The 1,973-nt window shown below is 34.2% G+C and overlaps 1 protein-coding gene across 1 annotated transcript in view; it reads right to left on the reverse strand.

Annotated features, from left to right (window-relative positions):
- The window catches only part of LOC107083735 (annexin A1-like), a 19,981-nt gene extending 18,378 nt beyond the window's left edge, over positions 1-1,603 (reverse strand). The window contains exons 1-2 of the mRNA XM_015373175.1: positions 1,411-1,603; positions 990-1,096 (exon numbers count right to left, since the gene is read on the reverse strand). Of these exons, the coding sequence (XP_015228661.1) occupies positions 990-1,058 (69 nt within the window). The 5' untranslated portion in view covers positions 1,059-1,096; positions 1,411-1,603. The remainder of the gene's footprint in view (positions 1-989; positions 1,097-1,410) is intronic.
- Positions 1,604-1,973: the final 370 nt, after the last annotated feature.

Here is a 1,973-nt window from a genome sequence, read left to right on the forward strand (position 1 = left end):
ATAAATAAATAAAAACGGGCTAAAAGTGTTAAAAACCGGAATTCTCCTTTAACTTTTTTGGAATGACTATGACTTGAATGACTGAGAATCTTCACCAGCATGTTTTTGTGATTTTTTTTTCACAACAGAAGTGCGGAAGATTACTTTTCAAATAAATGGTTTCCATTGATAACAGACTATTGAAACAACATTATAAGCATACAAAAGCGGGATGATGTCTGCACTTATTATAACAAAGACTGTATATCCCATCCTTCGCTGTGTGTTCAGGTGCTGGTCTCAATCTGTATTTTACATTTTTTTAAGACTATTTTCAGGTTTTGGAAACAGATTAAATTGTATTCCATTAGTGTAATGTCTGAAGAGAATCTTTTCCACTTTTATCGAAGATTTTGCACAAAATATCCATGATTGGAACGGGTCTGCAATTCAGAATTCAAGAAAAGTTTTTAAAAAATATATAAAAGAGGGTGTGTTTCCCTTCAGGATAAAGTGTAAACACCATTCGGTCAGTTGCTGAAAAGCTCAATGGATTGATTGACAAGTGATATGATGTCAACTGCTCACAGATTGACATATTTCTGATGATTTCGCTGATTATGGATTAGACCTCATTAATAAGCAAAGTTCGATTTCCTAAAAAATGTAGAGAAATATTCCTCCCAAGAATGTGGCGATACCTGCTTTTAGCTTTTCCTTCTACTAAACGTTCCATTTATATATTTATATACAGAATATTGAACAAACTGCTGCTCAGAAACTACATTTTGTTGTGTAAAAATCTGGATCTGCCTTATTAAGTATTTATTTCCTCAGAACCAAATTGTGGGTTTTAATTAGCAATGACCAACATTTACTGAAATACATGTTCAAAATATATTACTTTGAGTTAAATCTGAATATATGTCAGGTTTATATCAGAGTCATTTAACAAATGTAGACATTCAGCTATATTTTTCATTTCATAATTCATTAACCTGCATGCTCACCTTGACAGATTCCTTTTTTGGGTCTCTGTCATGGACGATATCTTTGAAGAACTTCTTGAAAATTGACATCTCAACTGGATATTTGAAACAAGTTTCAGAGGTTTAGACTGCGGAGAATAAATCATGTAGATATAAGTAACATATATGATTTAATTGTCACATAAAGTGGAGGACTCAAAAGCAAAATAAAAAAGAGGGAAGTCAGAAGCCAAATGCTGGAAAACAGAACTAAGTAATAGATAAAGGCAAATATTGACAGTGTGAAACAAGGACAGGAAGCTGAAATTAAAACATGAGCACAGAAACAAAACTAACCATACAGTAAATAAACACATAAGTATATATAATAAAATAAACCAAAAGGGGAAAAAAATAAGTTTGAAAATTGACAGATTTCTTGTTTTAACATCTAGAAACTTACCTGAGTCAAAGAAGATCACCTTTCGGTCTGCAGACGGTTGGAGTGAGTTTAGATCACGCCCATCTCCACCCTTTGCTGTTAGAGTTGTATGACCAGCAGCACATCAGCCAATCATCTGTCAGCTTTTGTCACTTATCTCTGAAATCTGCAGCAGCTCCCCTGTTCAGTCTTAAACTTCTTACCCCCTAACATGAGCAGAGCATGACTCATAGAAAGGGTTTAGAAAGCAGCTAAAAGCCTAAACAGTGAACCCATAGAGACTAATGCAGAGATCCAGGAACACACCCATTGTTGTTTCTTGAACAACTGACACGGTTAAACCAGATGTTCCACATTCTTCTCTTCAGCGTTTTGCTGTTAAAGGAGAGCTGTGCAGATGTCATAAAAAAAACAAAAACCTTTTTACTTTCCTGAGCAAAAGAACCTTTAACAAAGCGGGCTTTTATGATAAACAAATATAATTTGAGGCATAAAATATTGGTACAAAAACAATGTCAACAAGCTTTGCGCTTCAGGATGCAATCAGAATTAGACACATGGATCGTTTTAACTTCTTTGTGTTT

The sequence above is a fragment of the Cyprinodon variegatus genome, unplaced genomic scaffold (genome assembly GCF_000732505.1).
Source record: "Cyprinodon variegatus isolate N-32 unplaced genomic scaffold, C_variegatus-1.0 Scaffold82, whole genome shotgun sequence".
NCBI lineage: Eukaryota > Metazoa > Chordata > Actinopteri > Cyprinodontiformes > Cyprinodontidae > Cyprinodon > Cyprinodon variegatus.